Source organism: Somniosus microcephalus, chromosome 11, assembly GCF_052327205.1.
Source record: "Somniosus microcephalus isolate GS21.2 chromosome 11, FLI_Smic_1.0, whole genome shotgun sequence".
Taxonomy (NCBI): domain Eukaryota; kingdom Metazoa; phylum Chordata; class Chondrichthyes; order Squaliformes; family Somniosidae; genus Somniosus; species Somniosus microcephalus.
The window spans coordinates 134585240-134602513 of record NC_140997.1 but is presented as its reverse complement, the minus strand read 5'-3'; the positions used below and the strand labels follow the sequence as shown (position 1 = coordinate 134602513).

Here is a 17274-nt window from a genome sequence, read left to right as displayed (position 1 = left end):
CTGCCCACAGTCGCCATGCCAGATCCACCACAACCACCCGCCAGCTCGACCACCGTCCATCAGCTTCCACTTCAGGGTTACAGAAGTCGCTCGGACAGGCTTGTCAGGCCTCCTCGCCGTCTCACTTTTGCTGTTAAAGACAATTCTGGGGGGGCGCATGTGGCAGAGCCACTAAAGGACTCAGATCATTTGTATATAATTCCCTTTAACAACATGTTAGCTACAGCCTGAGTCTGTATCTTTATTTATACTGTTTACTTGTACAGAGCGTGATTACTTTAACAGCGCGGGTAAACGCGATGACGTCACGCCGTTCATCACGTGATCCCCCACTGGCGGGAAGAACGTGATGACGTGATGACGTCAACCACGGGACCGCCCGAGCAGTCCTCGTGGAGCCTCTGAACTGAGCAGACCTACACTCGATGTTCTCCTGTAGTTACTTGTTTAAACCTGTTAGTTTCCATTAAACTTCGTTTTGTTTGATTGCCTGAGTGGACCTCAGTCTTTGGATAGGAACTAGACATTCCTACAGTATTACATTTAGTCCCCTCATCTAAATCATTGATATAGATTGTGAATAGCTGAGGCTCAAGCACGCCCAGTCCTATTATTATTTTCTAAGTGCCCTGTTACCACGTCCTTAATAATAGATTCTGGCATTTTCCCTACTACTGATGTCAGGCTAACTTGTCTATGGTTCCCCATTTTCTCTCTCCCTCCTTTCTTAAATAGTGGGGTTACATTTGCTACCTTCCAATTTGTGGGAACCGTTCCAAAATCTATGGAATTTTGGAAAATTACAACCAATGCATCTATATCTCTATAACCACTTCTTTCAAAACCCTAGGATGTAGGCCATCAGGTCCAGGGGATTTATTGGCTTTCAGTTCTATTAATTTCTCCAGTACTATTTTTTTACTAATACTAATTTCTTTCAGTTCCTCATTCTCGCTAGACCCTTGGTTCTCCACTATTTCTGGGAAGTTTTTTGTGTCTTCTTCCGTGAAGACAGACACAAAGTATTTGTTTAATTTCTCAGCCATTTCCTTATTCCCCATTATAATTTCTCCTGTCTCAGCCTGTAAGGGACCCACATTTACTTTCGCTAAACTTTTCTTTTTTACATACCAATAGATGCTTTTACAGTCTGTTTTTATGTCTCTCACCAGTTTACTCTCATATTCTATTTTCCCTTTATTTATCAATTTTTTGGTCCTCCTTTGCCGAATTCTAAAATGTTCCTCAGGCTTACTACTCTCTTTGGCAACATTATAAGCCTCTTCCTTTGATCTAATACTATCTTTATCTTCTCTTGTTAGTCACGGTTGGACCACTTTTCCTGTGGGGTTTTTGTGCCTTAAAGGATGTATATTTGTTGAAAATTATGTATTAATTCTTTAAATGCTAGCCATTGCTTGTATACCCTCATACCTTTTAATGTAGTTTCCCAATCTACCTTAACCAATTTGCCTCTCATACCTACGTAGTTTGCTTTGTTTAGATTTAAGACCCTAGTTTCGTATTTAACGAAATCACTTTCAAACGCAATATAAAATTCTATCATATTATGGTCACTCTTCCCCTAAAGGCCCCTTTACTACAAGGTTATTAATTAACCCTTTCTCATTGCACAATACTAGATCTAAAATAGCCTGTTCCCTGATCTAGAAAACTAGCTTGCATTCATTCCATCAATTCGTCCTCCACTCTATTACTGCAAATTCGGTTTGCCCAGTCTATATGTAGATTAAAGTCCCCCATGATTACTGTATTACCCTTGTTACATGCACCTCTAATTTCCTGATTTATACTCTGCCCTACATTACAACTATTTGGGGGCCTATAAACAACTCCCACCAATGTTTTCTGCCGCTTGCTGTTTCTTAGCTCCACCCAAACTGATTCTACTTCTTGATTTTCGGAGCTAAGTTCCTTTCTCTCAAATGTCTTTATCCCCTCCGTTATTATCAGGGCTACCCCTCCTCCTTTTCCATTTTGCCTATCTCTTCTAAAAGTTAAAAACCTAATAAGATGTTGAAGCACATAGCTGAAAGAGTAGAATACAAGTCAGAAGAAGTCATTATCAAACTGTATAGTGTTCTGCTCACTGCACCTCTGTCCATTTCTGGTTTCCAAGAAACAAGGGAGACAATCACATCCTGGAGGTGATGCAAAGAAGAGCCACACAGATGATCCCCAGTCTTATACATCTCAGTTAAAAGGAAAAACTGGAGAAGCCTGGGCTCTACAGCTTTGAAAGGTGATCTTATAGAGGTCTATCAGATAGCAAATTCAATGGAAAAGGACTAAGGCAAGGGACCACAGGCTTAAACTAGTAAATTGCAAATTTAGGACTGATGTCAGGAAGCTTTTCTTCACACAGAGTGATCAATACATAGAATGGACTCCTGGATGTAGCAGTGGAGGCAAAAACCAGATCAGGGCAGGAAAGGAGTATGTCTCCCATTACATTTTAACTGCCCTCCACCTAGTTTCCACTAGGTGGGGAGGGGGGGGGGGAAGTTAAAATGGCTAATGGAATTTAACCCTGAAAAGTGTGAGGTGATGCATTTTGGAGGGACTAACAAGGCAAGGGAATACACAATGAATGGTAAGACCCTAGGAAAGACAGAGGATCAGAGGGACCTTGGTGCGCATGCACATAGATCCCTGAAGGCAGCAGAACAGGTGGATAAGGTGGTTAAAAAGGCATATGGGATACTTGCCTTCATTAGCCGAGGCATAGAATATAAAAGCAGGGAGGTTATGATGGAGCTGTACAAAACGCTGGTTAGGCCTCAGCTGGAATACTGTGTGCAGTTCTGGTCGCCACACTATAGGAAGGATGTGATTGCTTTGGAGAGGGTGCAGAGGAGATTCACCAGGATGTTGCCTAGGCTGGAGCGCTTCAGCTATGAAGAAAGACTGGACAGGCTGGGGTTGTTTTCCTTGGAGCAGAGAAGGCTGAGGGGGGACCTGATTGAGGTGTACAAAATTATGAGGGGCATAGATAGGGTAGATAGAAAGGAACTTTTTCCCCTTAGTAGAGGGGTCAATAACAAGGGGGCATAGATTCAAGGTAAGGGGCAGGAGGTTTAGAGGGGATTTGAGGAAGAACTTTTTCACCCAGAGGGTGGTTGGAATCTGGAACTCACTGCCTGAAAGGGTGGTAGAGGCAGGAATCCTCACAACATTCAAGAAGCATTTAGATGAGCACTTGAAACGCCATAGCATACAAGGCTATGGACCAAGTGCTGGAAAATGGGATTAGAATAGACAGGGCTTGATGGCCGGCGCGGACGCGATGGGCCGAAGGGCCTCTTTCTGTGCTGTATAACTCTATGACTCTATCTATGACTCTAAATCGAGGCCATAGTTTCTTCCTCCACCACTAACCCTGGAATATTCTACAGCCTCACAAATCTCTGTGTAAAGAAGTTCCTCTTACTCTCTGTTCTGTATGGCCCCTTGTTCTAGACCCACAACTACTAAAAACAGTCTGCTTCTATCTTCCCTGAGCCATCATTTCTTAAGTTAGCATAGAACTAGGTTAGATGTTAGGAGGTACTCTTTTTGTAGACAGTTAATGACCTCTAGAACAAGTTGCCACCACATACAGTGAGTGTGGATTTGTTACAAGCATTGAAAAGGCAGCTGGATGATTTCCGGAGTACGGCAACATAACTGCATTTCGAAGGTAGGAGGGTATTGCGGGGGGGGGGGGGCGGGGGGGGGAGTGCGTGGTGGCGGTGTCTCCCAGTCACCCTGACCTCCTGGACCTTGTTAACTTGTTTGATCGCCTTCGGGGTTACAAAGAAATTTACCAGAGTTTCTTTCCTACATTGGCTTAAGGTTTTTTTCCTCAGTATTTCTACCTCTTCCAAGAGATTATGTCACTGGTGGGAGAGATGGATAAGGGTGATGGTGAGTAGAAGTCACACAATGACAATATAGGACAATATCTTTCCCCTTTCTTTTTTCTATGTTTGTAAATAACTAGAGTTTTGATTAATTGATCTATTGTAATCTGACCTCTTTGGGCATCAAAGGCTTAAAGAAGCAATCCATCAATTTGAGGAGGCTGCAGGTAAGATTACTGTCCATCGAGGTGATCATCTCTTTCACCGATATCCGCACAAGGAAAATTGACTCCTGTGATAAGAGGAAAAGGAGTTAAGACAGTTCAATCTATAAATTGCTTTATTTTAAAATGCTTTGTGCCAGTATACTAAGGAGAAACAAGAAACCAATAACTAGTCCTGGTGCGATCAGGCTGTAGTATCCTCTGACATATACAGTACAGTCCACATTTATATTAACAGAATGTGTATTGATTCCTAGCTGACTCTGTATTCTATATATTGTTACTATCTGGTGCTGTTATACTTTCTAATATGTTTCTGCAGCTTAATAGACCTCGGGGGAGATGTTCTGTGCTGTTCGCTATGGTGAGAGTTTGGGTGGGATTTTAACTCAGGTGCGGGATGGTGTCGTGTTATCCGAATTTCGTGTTTCCCACATGAATCTAAATGGATGTGGGAGATTGACGCAATTTTAACTGAATTGGCCAATTGATTTCCAACGTGTGGGAAGCCTTTGCAAATGGGTTTTTCATGACTGAAAGTCCCCTCCGATGACATCATCATTGCTGCTGCATTTAAGGTCCACAGCAAGCCTTGCTTCTTCTGCAGACTGTCAAGCTTCTTGACTGTGCAGTGTGAGGGAGCTGCAGTAAATATGACAAGCGGGAGGGCCAGATCAGCTCCTCGCTTTGACGAGGTGGCACTGCAGGCATTAGTGGATGGGGCTAGGGACAGCAGGGAGGTGCTCTTCCCTTCATCAGGGAGGAAGAGGCCTCCCACTCAGACCAAGGCAGTGTAGATGCAGGTGGCTGAGGAAGTCAACTCCTTGGGAGTCACCCACAGAACCGGGATACAGTGCAGGAAAAGATTTCATGAGTACGAATTTCCCATCACCCTCAATCTGATCCCCATTGCCTTTCCTCACCAGCACTCAGCTTTAGCAATCTCTTCCTCCACATCCCACTTGACACTGACATCCATGCATGCACCCTTACCCATTCCCTTTCTCTCTATGGTCACATTCACCTAACTATTCGACTATGCAGCCCTCACGCTCCCTATCACTGTGATGCTATGAAAACAACTGACAATACACAGGGAGGGCCCTTGGTCTTGCCACCTCACTCCATCTTTGTCTCCTTCTAAGTATCTATGCTATGGAATCTCTAAACTCACTCCTTCATTCTCACTCAAACTCCACTTGTCTCCCTCATTGCAGGAAAAGAGAGCTCACAATAAGCGAGAAAGAGCGAGGACAGGAGGAGGCCCACCCTCAGTAGCCCACCTCACCCCCTGGGAGGAGGCAGTCCTGGAGATCGTAGGAGTGGAGGAAGATTCGCAAGTGGGGGACGGACAGACGGGTGCATCACAGCAAGCTGGTGACAGAATAGTTTTCCATCTCTCTCATTAACATTGCATGAGTCACTGATAATGATTCTGAAGCTCTAACAGATGGACTTATGATCATCTGCAATATGCAATGTGCATGTAACCTTGGCATCACATCTCTGACTCTTTCCTTTACTCCCCCACAGGACCATCGCAAGCACCCGTCCCCACTAGCCAGGAGGAAGAGCCTGAGCCTCCAGACTCCTCAGAGGAAGCTGCAATTTCTGAGGGTGCGGCGTCAGCAGAATTCAGCGCACCTAGCACCAGCGCAGACACTCACACCTCGGTGGGACTTTCAGGACATAGAGTAGTGTTGCCACCTGGTGTATCACAGCTCACAAGTGAGCATCAGCAGATTGTGGAGACAGGGACAACAGTGGAGAGTCCTAGTCAGAGGGTGCAGGACTCTGCCAGCTCGGCTCAGCAGCATGTCGACCCTCTGCCTCTGGGTCCATCCATAAGATCAGAGGTGATGGAACTCCAGGCACAGATGCAGGAGTCTCTGGCAGGTTTTGTCTCTAGGGTCGCTGCGAGTGTGGAGCGAATGGAGGAGTCCATAGCGAACATGAGCAGAGCCTTTGTGGAGTCATTGGCGCATGAACGCATCACCACGGAAAGGATGGCTACCTCCGTGGAAAGGATTGCTACCTCCGTGGTAAGGCTGGCTACGGTAGAGGAGAGGATGGCTACGGCCATGGAGGAGCTTAGTCGCCAGGGTATGGAAAACATGGTCATTGTTCAGAATAGAATGACATCTCTTGAGGAGCGATGGGCATCTATTGAACAGAGAAACCAGACCTTAATGGAAGTCCTTCTGAGTAGGAGTGCCATTGCAGATATGGGTCCCCATGGCCCCCCTGATGTACAGCAAGGTGCTCTCCAGCCACTTTCAGGCGCTGGCCCCTTCTGGCCTGTGCAGCTTCAGTTGGGTGAGCAGCAGCCTGGCACTCCTGCTGCTGCTAATGTTGCTGGTGCTGCTGTTGTTCCTGGTTCTGCTGGTGCCGCGGCTGGTGCTCAAGCTCCTCTAATGCCCAGATGGGAAGGAAATAAATGGCTCCCATGCTTCTGGTATATGCCTCCGTTGAGGAAGCGCTGAGTGAAGGTGGCGAGAGGGGTTTCCCAGGAGGCCACACTGGAGATGGGTGTGAGGCTCGAACCTTCCAGAGGTGTGGTTAAGCCTTCTAAAAGTTGCCCCAGACCTGAGACCACTAAGTCCTGCCACCTGAAAATGTTGGCTGATCAAATCTCCTCTTTAATGGTTGACCTGCAGTTGATAGTCAACAATCCAATAGTGCTCCCACCAGGTTTCACATTCATGTTTCCCACCAGGCGTGTTTTACGTGGGAAAAGTGTTAAATTTGCAAGGGCCTGTTAAAATAGGATTATAGAGGCCATTTAGTGGTTACTAAGGGCCTTAAAGACCAGTCCCGCCTGTTGGATGCGGGACAGAGTCGGGACCATCAGACACACCTGAGTTAAAATTGCTCGGAGTCGGGAACCAGGCGGGAGGGGGTCCCGCCTGCCAGTTTTTGCGATTTTAACCCCCCGCACGCCTCCAAGCCCGACTCCACGGCTCAATGAAAATCGAGCCCTTTGTGTACAACCAAGTAGCACGTACCTGTTTCAGGCGAATCTTTTGGGGGTCAGTCATAAATATGTACTCCCTGTAAACTCCCAGCTTGTAATTTGGTAGCTACAAGCAGAGTTTTGGGGGAGGAGGGGCGAGGGATATCCTCCGCAATTTTGTAGCCATTTAAAGGGATGGAACTGCTGTTTAAAGGGCAGAGCAATTTTCTCAGGAACCCTTGGAAGAGGATTTTGTTTGCAGTGTACAGATTTATAATGGAAACACCATGAATGCTTTAATAGAATTGCTGTTGCAAGAAAGAAGGGAAAGGAGGATTGCCCTGTTTCGCATCAGAGTACCCTCTCCACACAACAGTGGTACAGAGTACCTAGCAGGAGATGGTACAAAAGGTCAATGTAGCCAGTGCCACCCAAAGGAGGTGGTGCCAAATAAGACAAAAGTTGGCTGACCTGAAGAGATCATCCAGTGCCTTACACCAAGTAGATGGCCAAAGTATGTAGGTCACAAAATATTTCCACACATCTGTTGAACATTGACTGCAGCCCAATACAAACCAATCAGACTAACTTACAACCCTCTAAATGCTTATTAAGCAAGCCCATGTTGGCAAGAGGATATCAACGCCGGCTGCACTTTGTCATTGAAACAAGCATCTTAAAAACAAGCTTAAAACAAAAAATCATTCTGACACAACCTAGTTGTATGAAACATGCTTATGTACTCATATACACATAGTAGGGTGCAACGTGGGGCCTTCAGCATCATTTTATGTGCTTCTAACATGTCAAAACTATTTAGTTACAAGACAGCGCCCAACAGGTAGGAACTGACTAAAATAGGAAGAGGGCCCTGAAATTATTTGTTCTTGAGTGCTTTTGAAGAGGTCAAATCCTTGGGACTGAGAGCATAGAGGGAGTGGGGAATGGTGAAGTCAGAGCCACCCTCCCAATCTGAGGGCTGGTATCATCTTGCTTATATTCTTTCACTCAATCACATACAGGTATACACTCAAGCACAATGCCATGTCAACCAGTATACTGACATGTCATCATCAAAAAGCTTTTGCCCCTCTGAGCTCCCTTGTGCATGGACCTTACGCCACTCCAGGTCGGTGTGCTGAACACACAGCGACAATCCATCATAAATGACAGGAAATCAGGCAGGCTCTAAATTCCATAATCTATCCACTCATTTGAATATTACAGTGAAGCTTTTGCACAAAACATGCGAGACCATGCAACATGCCTAGTGGCAAATTTCCCCTTTTATTGGGGAATGTTTATTTCAACATAATAGGTCTCGTTCCAGAGTAGAGATGTTAAGGACAAATCCTCTCATCTTTTCACTATCGGCTCTTCATATTTATAGGTATTCTCATATTTGATTGGAAATTGGGCATCAGCTCACCCAACAGCTCAATGGGCAAATGCACTGCCTGTTGTGGTGATAGGCCATGCAAAACAGGATTCCCAGGTTCAATTCCCATAATTTTCTGAGTTAGCTGATCTCAGCCCAGTACTTCGGGATTAGGGAGGGTAAATAAAACATCTAACTCCTGATCTTGCAGAATGGGCAAATAATTGGCAAATGAAGTTCAACACAGATAAATGTGAGTTATTACATTTTGGTAGGAAGAATAGGGAGGTCAATTATCACTTGGAGGGTGTGAGTCAAGGTGGGGTAGAGGAACAAAGGGATCTCGGAGTACAAATATACAGATACACTAAAAGTTGCGCCACAGGTTAGCAAGGCCATAAAAAAAGCAAACCAAGCACTAGGGTTTATTTCTAGAGGGATAGAATTGAAAAGTAGGGAAGTTATGCTAAATCTGTATCGAACCTTGGTTAGACCACACTTGGAGTACTGCATGCAGTTTTGGTCGCCATATTATAAAAAGGATATAGAGGCACTGGGGAGGGTGCAGAGAAGATTTACAAGGATGGGATCAGAAATGCGAGGGTATACATATCAGGAAAGGATGAACAGGCTGGGTCTCTTTCCTCTTGAAAAAAGAAGGCTGAGGGGTGACCTAATAGGGGTCTTTAAAATTATGAAAAGTTTAGATAGAGTGGATACAGAGAGAATGTTTCCACTTGTGGGGAAGAGCATAACTAGAGGCCATCAGTATAAGATAGTCACCAAGAAAGCCAATAGGGAATTCAGAAGAAACTTCTTTACCCAAAGAGTGGTGAGAATGTGGAACTCGCTGCCATAGGGAGTGGTTGAAACGAATATATATTATAGATGCATTTAAGGGGAGGCTGGACAAGCATATGAGGGAGAAGGGAATAGAGGGTTACGCTGATAGAGTTAGGTGAGGAAAGGCATGAGGAGGCTCGAGTGGAGCATAAACACCGGCGTGGACTGGTTGGGCCGAATGGCCTGTTTCTGTGCTGTGTATCCTATGTAATCCTATGTAATGACTGTACAAGAGACATGAGGGCTGGAATGTTACAGCTTGGCAGTCAGTGCCCAAATCTGACCATCTAGTGAGCTCTGTGCTAGGAGTAGAACCCCACAATTTCAAACCTGTGGTCTCAACTGAGAACACTGCAGACATATTCTGCAATAATTTCACTCTAGTTTTCTTCAGAATAGATAAGACGCCTTTAGTAAATACTCAGGATAGACTAACAAAAAAAAACACGGCAATGGTTACGAGGAGATTAATAGAGATGTTCAAAACTATGAGGGGTTTTGATAGAGTACATGTATAAATACAAGTTGTTGTTAAGTAAATAAGGAGAAACTGTTTCCACTGGCAGGAGGATCGGTAACTAGAGGCCACAGATTAACGATAATTGGCAGAAAAATCCAGAAGGAAAATGAAGATAAACTTTTTTACACAACGAGTTGTTACGATCTGGAATGCACGGCCTGAAAGGGTGGTGGAAGTAGATTTGATAGTAACTTTCAAAAGGGAATTGGATAAGTACTTGGAAAGGAGAAATTTGTAGGGCTGTGGGGAAGGAGCAGGGGGAGTGGGACTAATTGGCTAGCTCTTTCATACAGCCAGCATAGGCACGATGGGCCAAATGGCCTCTTTCATTGCTCTATGATTCTATGCCTATGAAATAGTTTGCAACAAAGTATTCCCTCTGACTCTCACTTTGTAGCAGGTGCACAACAAAATAGGTCACTTTCCTAACATCAGGTCAGCACAAAATGAATGATTTTGAGCCTCGATATATTGGCACAATCTTCAGGAGAATGGAGATGTCTTCACTAGCCTAAAATTTTTCCATCAAGATATTCCTGAACATTTTTACAATAAAATTTCTGTATCTGTATCTAAGTTATTCGTTAATCACCATGGGCTCGATATTAACCCCCTTGGCGGGGGAGGGGGTGGCGGTTAAACATTTAAAAACAGGGAACGCATCCCCAACCCACCGTGTCCACACCCATTGTCCTTTTGGCAGCGGTGTGTTTTATGTCGTGTGAATGTCCTGTCTTGGAGAGCGGGACACTTCATTAACATATTTAAATCAGACTCCCACAGAGCAATTGGAAACCTGATTTAAATGTACCAGTTGCTGCATGTCAATCTTGCCAGCTGCCGAGTGGGAAACGGAAGAAAAAAATGATAATGAAGTCCTGCCGTTAAATTCTGTAGAACCTCCACGTCCCCGGCTTGCTGGGTTTTCCCTGCACTACCGCGCTCCCTCCCCGCAAATATCGGGGCCATTGTTTTTCTCTTTCCAATTGGTTATTATCTACTTTAGTTATTCACCAACCATAAGACGCAAAACTTTCTTCCCAGTTTAAATTTTCTTCCTAATCACATTACAACAAAAAAAAGATACAACTGCTATGAAACTTTCACCATTCCCTCATCCCCTCTCCCTCACTCCCACACAGGGTCAGGTGGGAATGCTTTTGATAATAGTGTTGCTTTAAATGTTGTGAATTCTGAGGTGAGTGCACTGTCATATGCTCCTCGGAATAAAATGGCAAGAGATTACCTGGACGAACCTACAGTTCCATTTACACAATGATGAGAAAGAGACACCTAGGCCTTCACTAGCCTTGGACCTGAGATACAGAGCTTGTGCACCTGCTTCTGCCTTTACTCCACTCCCAGGCCTACCTGTTCTCCATTCTCAACCCACTTAGGTTTATAAATATTCAAATATAGCAACATAACTTTTGAGCTGTTCCGATGTAGTAGCATTTACTGACCTCCAGGAAACGATCAAAGAGAGACTCCAGTTTAGTTATGTAGGGTTCTATGGCTGTGGGAACAGTCCTCAGCCAGCATTCAGTAAATGGTTTCAGTCCCAAAATACTGGGCTCCAGGTAGACCATCCCACAGCGAGACACAGTGGCAGGAGAGGCCACTGCCAGGTCCTGCACCTCAAACATCATCGTCATCACCTCAAAAATAAAAATAGATAGATTATTCAATATCTTCCCACTCTGATATCAGGTTCCAATACAGAACTCAAAGTGGAGCTATTCATTTCATAAACTGGTAGCATTACAATTAAACTTTTAGAACAGAATCCCTGATGAGGAATGCTGTAAATACTCAACAGATCAGGCAGCATCTGTGGAGAGAGGAAGGTAGGGTTAACGTTTTAGGTTGATGACCGTTCGTCAGAACCGGAAGATGTTACAGATGAACCGTTTATGAGAAGGACCAGAGCCAGAGAAAAGGAGAGAAGAAAAATGACCACATACACATGGAAAGAACAAGAATGATCTGCAAAGTGATTAGGTGGACGGCAGGAGATAATTAAATGACAGATGTGATAATGGTGAAAGACAAAAGGATGCAATTTGAGAGAAATTAGAGAAATAAAAGATGTATCTGAGATCAGATGATGTGTGAATGGTTACAGCAGAATAGCACAGGGGCAGGGAAGCCTGGAAAATCTGGCAAAGCTGAGAAATCTCCAGTTGCCCGGGAATGTGGTGGAAGAAAAAGACAGGTAGACACCAGGGGTGCAGGCCACCCAACCGGTTGTGTACTAATAGGGGATTCCCATTACAAGCACCAGCCCACAATCCCCCTCCATTCCTGGGAGCACTAGTGCACCCATCCTACATTACCAGCACCTGCTGCACAGAGAAACTGGCAGCCCAGAGATTTTTAAAATTATGAAGAATTTTGATAGTGGGTAGGGAAATACTATTTCCTCCGGTTGATGACAAAGAGTCATCAATTAAAAATGATCACTAAGAGAGATTAGATTTATCCTCTAAATGGCACAATTTTAAATGGAGTGCAGGAACAGAGAGAGCTGGCGGAGTACATACACAAATCTTTGAAGGTGGCAGGACACGTTGAGAATGCGGTTAAAAAGCCATACGGGATCCTTGACTTTATAAATAGAGGCATAGAGAATGCAAAAGCAAGGAAGTTCTGCTGAACAGAAAATGCTGGAAATACTCAGAGTTAACATTTCAGGTTAACCTTTCATCAGAACTGGCAAAAATTAGACATGTACCAGCAAGTACAGAGACAGGGAAAGCGGGAGGGAAGAATAAAAGGGACGGTCTGTGATAGGGTGGAAGGCAGGAGCGAGTAAATGGCAAAAGTGATGATGGTGCGAGCTAAAGGGAGTGGTAATGGGACAAGTAAAGAAACAAAAGATGGGTCTAGAGGAGCTATAAATGTTAAACCTTTATAAATCACTGATTAGGCTCCAGCTGGAGTACTATGGCCAATTCTGGGCACCACACTTTAGGAAGGACGCCAAGGCCTTAAAGAGGATGCAACGGAGATTTACTAGAATGGTACCAGGGATTAAAGACTTCAATTACATAGAGAAACTGGGGTTGTTCTCCTTAGAGTAGAGAAGATTAAGAAGGGATATTATAGTTGTGTTCAAAATCATGAAGGGTTTTGACAGAGTAGCTCAGAAGAAACTGTTTCCAGTGGCAGAAGTGTCGGTAACTAGAGGTCACAGATTTAACATAATCTGCAAAAGAACCGGAGGCGACATGAGGGAAACACTTTTTACGCAGCAAGTTGTTACGATCTGGAATGCCCTGCCTGAAAGGGTGGTGGAAGCAGATTCAATAATAACTTTCAAAAGGGAATTGGATAAATACATGAAGGGGATAAATTTGCAGGGCTATGGGGAAAGAGCAGGAGTGTGGGACTAATTGGAAAGCTCTTTCAAAGAGCTGGCGCAGGTACGATGGGCAGAATGGCCTCCTTCTGTGCTGTGACATTCTACGATTCTATAGGAGAGTGAGAAGAGAAGTTAGGAGAAATTCCTTTACACAAAGGGTTGTTGGAACAATGGAATGCTTTGCCACAGGGAATGGTTAAGGCTGAGACCATTGCATCTTTTAAGAGAAAATTGGTTAATTATTTGAAGCAGAGGAAAAAGATACAAGGCTATGGGGAGAGAGGCTGCCAGTGGGATTAGTTTTGGTCTGTTCGTGCAAAGAGCCAGTACAGACACAATAGGTCGAATATCCTCCAGCACTGTAAACTTCTATAGTTATATAGAATCTTATAAGCACCTTGTCAGTTTCTTTGCAGAGGCTGGTGTCGGGAGCAGAGAGACCGGAGACCCAGTGAGTATTTAAACTCACTTTCACGGGCTTTCTTTCACAGGCTGGTGTCGAGAGCAGTGAGACCAGAGACCCAGTGAGTGTTTAAACTCACTTTCGCAGGCTTTCTTTCACAGGCTGGTGTCGGGAGCAGTGAGACCGGAGACCCAGTGAGTGTTTAAACTCACTTTCGCGGGCTTTCTTTGCAGAGGTTGGTGTCGGGAGCAGTGAGACCGGAGACCCAGTGAGTGTTTAAACTCACTTTCACGGGCTTTCTTTGCAGAGGCTGGTGTCGGGAGCAGTGAGACCGGAGACCCAGTGAATATTTAAACTCACTTTCGCGGGCTTTCTTTGCAGAGGCTGGTGTCGGGAGCAGTGAGACCAGAGACCCAGTGAGTGTTTAAACTCACTTTCGCGGGCTTTCTTTGCAGAGGCTGGTGTCGGGAGCAGTGAGACCAGAGACCCAGTGAGTGTTTAAACTCACTTTCGTGGACTTTCTTTGCAGAGGCTGGTGTCGGGAGCAGAGAGACCGGAGACCCAGTGAGTGTTTAAACTCACTTTCGCGGACTTTCTTTGCAGAGGCTGGTGTCGGGAGCAGTGAGACCGGAGACCCAGTGAGTATTTAAACTCACTTTCGCAGGCTTTCTTTGCAGAGGCTGGTGTCGGGAGCAGTGAGACCGGAGACCTAGTGAGTGTTTAAACTCACTTTCACGGGCTTTCTTTGCAGAGGCTGGTGTCGGGAGCAGTGAGACCAGAGACCCAGTGAGTGTTTAAACTCACTTTCACGGGCTTTCTTTGCAGAGGCTGGTGTCGGGAGCAGTGAGACCGGAGACCCAGTGAGTATTTAAACTCACTTTCACGGGCTTTCTTTGCAGAGGCTGGTGTCGGGAGCAGTGAGACCGGAGACCCAGTGAGTATTTAAACTCACTTTCGCGGGCTTTCTTTGCAGAGGCTGGTGTCGGGAGCAGTGAGACCAGAGACCCAGTGAGTATTTAAACTCACTTTCGCAGGCTTTCTTTGCAGAGGCTGGTGTCGGGAGCAGTGAGACCAGAGACCCAGTGAGTATTTAAACTCACTTTCACGGGCTTTCTTTGCAGAGGCTGGTGTCGGGAGCAGTGAGACCGGAGACCCAGTGAGTATTTAAACTCACTTTCACGGGCTTTCTTTGCAGAGGCTGGTGTCGGGAGCAGTGAGACCGGAGACCCAGTGAGTATTTAAACTCACTTTCACGGGCTTTCTTTGCAGAGGCTGGTGTCGGGAGCAGTGAGACCGGAGACCCAGTGAGTATTTAAACTCACTTTCACGGGCTTTCTTTGCAGAGGCTGGTGTCGGGAGCAGTGAGACCGGAGACCCAGTGAGTATTTAAACTCACTTTCGCGGGCTTTCTTTGCAGAGGCTGGTGTTGGGAGCAGTGAGACCGGAGACCCAGTGAGTGTTTAAACTCACTTTCGTGGACTTTCTTTGCAGAGGCTGGTGTCGGGAGCAGTGAGACCGGAGACCCAGTGAGTGTTTAAACTCACTTTCGCGGACTTTCTTTGCAGAGGCTGGTGTTGGGAGCAGTGAGACCGGAGACCCAGTGAGTATTTAAACTCACTTACGCAGGCTTTCTTTCACAGGCTGGTGTCGGGAGCAGTGAGACCGGAGACCCAGTGAGTGTTTAAACTCACTTTCACAGGCTTTCTTTGCAGAGGCTGGTGCCGGGAGCAGTGAGACCGGAGACCCAGTGAATATTTAAACTCACTTTCGCGGGCTTTCTTTGCAGAGGTTGGTGTCGGGAGCAGTGAGACCAGTGACCCAGTGAGTGTTTAAACTCACTTTCGCGGGCTTTCTTTGCAGAGGCTGGTGTTGGGAGCAGTGAGACCGGAGACCCAGTGAGTGTTTAAACTCACTTTCGCGGACTTTCTTTGCAGAGGCTGGTGTCGGGAGCAGTGAGACTGGAGACCCAGTGAGTATTTAAACTCACTTTCGCGGACTTTCTTTGCAGAGGCTGGTGTCGGGAGCAGTGAGACCGGAGACCCAGTGAGTGTTTAAACTCACTTTCACGGGCTTTCTTTGCAGAGGCTGGTGTCGGGAGCAGTGAGACCAGAGACCCAGTGAGTATTTAAACTCACTTTCACGGGCTTTCTTTGCAGAGGCTGGTGTCGGGAGCAGTGAGACCGGAGACCCAGTGAGTGTTTAAACTCACTTTCACGGGCTTTCTTTGCAGAGGCTGGTGTCGGGAGCAGTGAGACCGGAGACCCAGTGAGTATTTAAACTCACTTTCGCAGGCTTTCTTTGCAGAGGCTGGTGTCGAGAGCAGTGAGACCAGAGACCCAGTGAGTGTTTAAACTCACTTTCGCGGACTTTCTTTGCAGAGGCTGGTGTCGGGAGCAGTGAGACCAGAGACCCAGTGAGTGTTTAAACTCACTTTCGCGGACTTTCTTTGCAGAGGCTGGTGTCGGGAGCAGTGAGACCAGAGACCCAGTGAGTGTTTAAACTCACTTTCGCGGACTTTCTTTGCAGAGGCTGGTGTCGGGAGCAGTGAGACCGGAGACCCAGTGAGTGTTTAAACTCACTTTCGCGGACTTTCTTTGCAGAGGCTGGTGTCGGGAGCAGTGAGACCGGAGACCCAGTGAGTGTTTAAACTCACTTTCGCGGACTTTCTTTGCAGAGGCTGGTGTCGGGAGCAGTGAGACCGGAGACCCAGTGAGTGTTTAAACTCACTTTCGCGGGCTTTCTTTGCAGAGGCTGGTGTCGGGAGCAGTGAGACCAGAGACCCAGTGAGTGTTTAAACTCACTTTCGCGGGCTTTCTTTGCAGAGGCTGGTGTCGGGAGCAGTGAGACCGGAGACCCAGTGAGTGTTTAAACTCACTTTCGCGGACTTTCTTTGCAGAGGCTGGTGTCGGGAGCAGTGAGACCGGAGACCCAGTGAGTGTTTAAACTCACTTTCGCGGACTTTCTTTGCAGAGGCTGGTGTCGGGAGCAGTGAGACCGGAGACCCAGTGAGTGTTTAAACTCACTTTCGCGGGCTTTCTTTGCAGAGGCTGGTGTCGGGAGCAGTGAGACCAGAGACCCAGTGAGTGTTTAAACTCACTTTCGCGGGCTTTCTTTGCAGAGGCTGGTGTCGGGAGCAGTGAGACCAGAGACCCAGTGAGTATTTAAACTCACTTTCGCAGGCTTTCTTTGCAGAGGCTGGTGTCGGGAGCAGTGAGACCAGAGACCCAGTGAGTATTTAAACTCACTTTCGCAGGCTTTCTTTCACAGGCTGGTGTCGGGAGCAGTGAGACCAGAGACCCAGTGAGTATTTAAACTCACTTTCGCAGGCTTTCTTTGCAGAGGCTGGTGTCGGGAGCAGTGAGACCAGAGACCCAGTGAGTATTTAAACTCACTTTCACAGGCTTTCTTTGCAGAGGCTGGTGTCGGGAGCGGTGAGACCGGAGACCCAGTGAGTATTTAAACTCACTTTCGCGGGCTTTTTTTCACAGGCTTACCAATCTCAGACCGGCGGTGGCGTTCCAGAGCCACGTCACGATTCAAAACGTGACGTGGGCAGGAGGGAGAAGCTGATTGGGTGAGTACGGCCAGGGGGTATTTATACTACTCTATAGTTTGACAGTTAATGTTCATAGTTTATAAAGTTTAGAAGGTCTTTAATTTTTTTATGATTATAGTTTCTAGTGCTAGTAACCAAGGGCCCGTGAGTATATAATTTAATTGTTGGTA

At 46.1% G+C, this 17274-nt stretch overlaps 1 protein-coding gene across 1 annotated transcript in view; it reads right to left on the bottom strand.

Moving 5' to 3' along the window:
- dnah1 (dynein, axonemal, heavy chain 1) overlaps positions 1-17274 on the bottom strand; it is a 971783-nt gene that overhangs the window by 602889 nt on the left and 351620 nt on the right. Inside the window, exons 38-39 of the mRNA XM_085999976.1 lie at positions 11245-11439; positions 4036-4155 (exon numbers count right to left, since the gene is read on the bottom strand). Of these exons, the coding sequence (XP_085856102.1) occupies positions 4036-4155; positions 11245-11439 (315 nt within the window). The remainder of the gene's footprint in view (positions 1-4035; positions 4156-11244; positions 11440-17274) is intronic.